General features: G+C 54.2%; 1 protein-coding gene across 1 annotated transcript; it reads left to right on the forward strand.

Moving 5' to 3' along the window:
- Positions 1-1,570: 1,570 nt before the first annotated feature.
- On the forward strand, positions 1,571-1,918 carry LOC108864564 (cuticle protein 63-like). Its single transcript, XM_018640522.1, has one exon. It carries the CDS (start codon positions 1,571-1,573, stop codon positions 1,916-1,918), a length of 348 nt encoding a protein of 115 aa, XP_018496038.1.
- The last annotated feature ends 277 nt before the right edge of the window (positions 1,919-2,195 follow it).

Consider the following 2,195-nt stretch of genomic DNA (forward strand, 5'->3'; position numbering starts at 1 on the left):
TACAGCGATAACTGAATTTTCGGTGGATTATGATTCCTCGCTTTTAGGAGAAGGAGAGCTCCATCTTAATCTCGTTTCATGCGGCAAACATTAATTTCGGCCTGCTGTCAGAAAATGCGACCAAGAGCGCCCTTTTTGGCGGATCTCGTCCCGTCAATCTTCCAGCCTCCAGTGGGCTCTTCCTGTTGGCCCGGGCTCAGTGTCTTTGTATCCCCAAGCCTTGGAGTTCCGTGGCTCATGATGTGCATTAGCGCGAATACGATCGTCCTTTTGCGCATGCTGAAAACGCGACCCATCTCACGTATTAACTTCGCTCTCGTTCTCCGAATGTGACATTCTGCTTGTCTCGTCGCTCACTTTATTAGGTCGACTATTTAGGCAGCGCCATTAGTTATAGCTCGCGTTCCCCGTTTTCAGACTCTGCTTACCATGGGGTCTTTTGACGATGTGTGCAGAGGTGACGGAAAAGAAGGCCACGGTAGCCCCCGGAATCATCCAGAGCAAGCATGATTCTCAAGATGAAAAGCTGGAGCATTTGACCACTCCGCGGTTCTCTCCTCTCCGCAGATACGTCAACGACACGAGCTTTTGCATTTCTCAAAGCCCTCAGATCTCCGATTCCCACTTTCGGGTCGAAAACTTGATCTGGAAATCCGCGGTCCACGAATGACTCTGGTGTCTAAGGCTCGTCGGTGATTCTACAAGGAGCGAGCCGCTCTGCCGTTTTACTGCAAGGTCAGCAGGGGACCGGATGAGGAGGTCATCAAATGGCGAGCACCACAAGGTGGAATCTAGGTCGAGACTTTTCGAGAACCCAGCAGTACTTATCCAGCGCGAGAGGAACGTTTCCGGAAGTTGTGGCAGGAGGGGGGGGGTCTGGTCTTGCATCTACATATAATACTCTCCATCCCACTCTCGAATACAGGATGATTTTCCTTCATAGTTCCAGAGACTGAAGCCCCAACGACCGTTGTCCCGGAGTGGAGACTCCGACAACTGATCAATTGCTCAACGAATAGATTCATCATCTCAAACGTCATCCCAAAGCCCGCCGCGAGGCTGTGGTACGGATAGTGAACGGGGAGCCATCGATCACTCAGAATCCCATCCACGCATCGATCGGATTGAGACAGCACTCGAATCCACGTGGCCGGGAATCGCCTCTCAGTCAAAGGAGATACTCGGCGACTCCGGTGAGCTCTCTCAGTCGTCTCCTCGGATTCCGGAAGTAGGCTCCGAATTTCTGTTCCGGGAGAAACTCGACGCGCGGGATTCCGAACAGCCGTGCAACTCGAGGAACGAGCTTGTTTTCCGTCGGAGTAATTAATTCCGCTCATTAGTTGCGGCGATTCTCGCTCAATTAGGAAGCTAAGCGGCCGACGCCACGTGGCGGTGGGCGACGCGGCGTATGCGATTGTCACAGAATAAGCCTTTCGCGGTTCGCTCTGTTGAGCAGACTTCTGGAAAGAAAAGTCTTCGCGAAACCCTCTCTACCCGAGATCTTCTATAAAAACAGGGTCGAACTTCGCCGTACCACGGTTCAACAACGAACAAATAACAGCAAGCAACAATGCTCGCTCTCTTCGTTCTCGCTCTCGTCGCTGCCGCTCAGGCTGGTGGCCTCTACGGAGGATACGCCGCGGCTCCCGCTTACGCTGCCGCCCCGGTTGCCTACGCGGCTCCCGCTTACGCCGCTGCCCCCGTTATCGCCAAGGCCCCGGTTCTCGCCGCCCCCGTCATCGCCAAGGCCCCGATCGCCACCTCTGTCCGTTATGAGAGCCGCGCCTATGCCGCTCCCGTGATCGCCAAGGCCCCCGTGGCTGTTGCCGCTCCCGTCGCTTACGCTCAGGCTCCCCTCCTCGCCAAAGCCCCCATCGCCTACGGAGCCGCCCCCATCGCCTACGGCCGTGCCTGGTAGATTCCATCTCGACACCTGACGTTGATGCTCACTTGTTAATAAACATTCATCCAAATCACTTCCGACTGCTCTGCTCAGAATAATTCTACTGCCGCAGAAGCGATTCGCAGTCGAATAGTAAAAAGACGAAGCGGGACAGAAGAAAATCTTGAACTCTGTTCCACAACTTCCGAGGCAAATCGAAAGAATACAGCACGCGGATGAGCCGATCTTTCCCTCAGGGGAAAAATCTTTCCCTCCGCAAATCGGCTCCGGATTTCACCTCCAATTGGCTAGT

This window comes from Galendromus occidentalis, unplaced genomic scaffold (assembly GCF_000255335.2).
Source record: "Galendromus occidentalis unplaced genomic scaffold, Mocc_1.1 scf7180000077487, whole genome shotgun sequence".
In the NCBI taxonomy this organism is placed as follows: domain Eukaryota; kingdom Metazoa; phylum Arthropoda; class Arachnida; order Mesostigmata; family Phytoseiidae; genus Galendromus; species Galendromus occidentalis.

Coding starts and splice junctions, on each gene's coding strand:
- LOC108864564 (XM_018640522.1), top strand. CDS start 1,571: ATGCTCGCTCTCTTCGTTCTCGCTCTCGTCGCTGCCGCTCAGGCTGGT.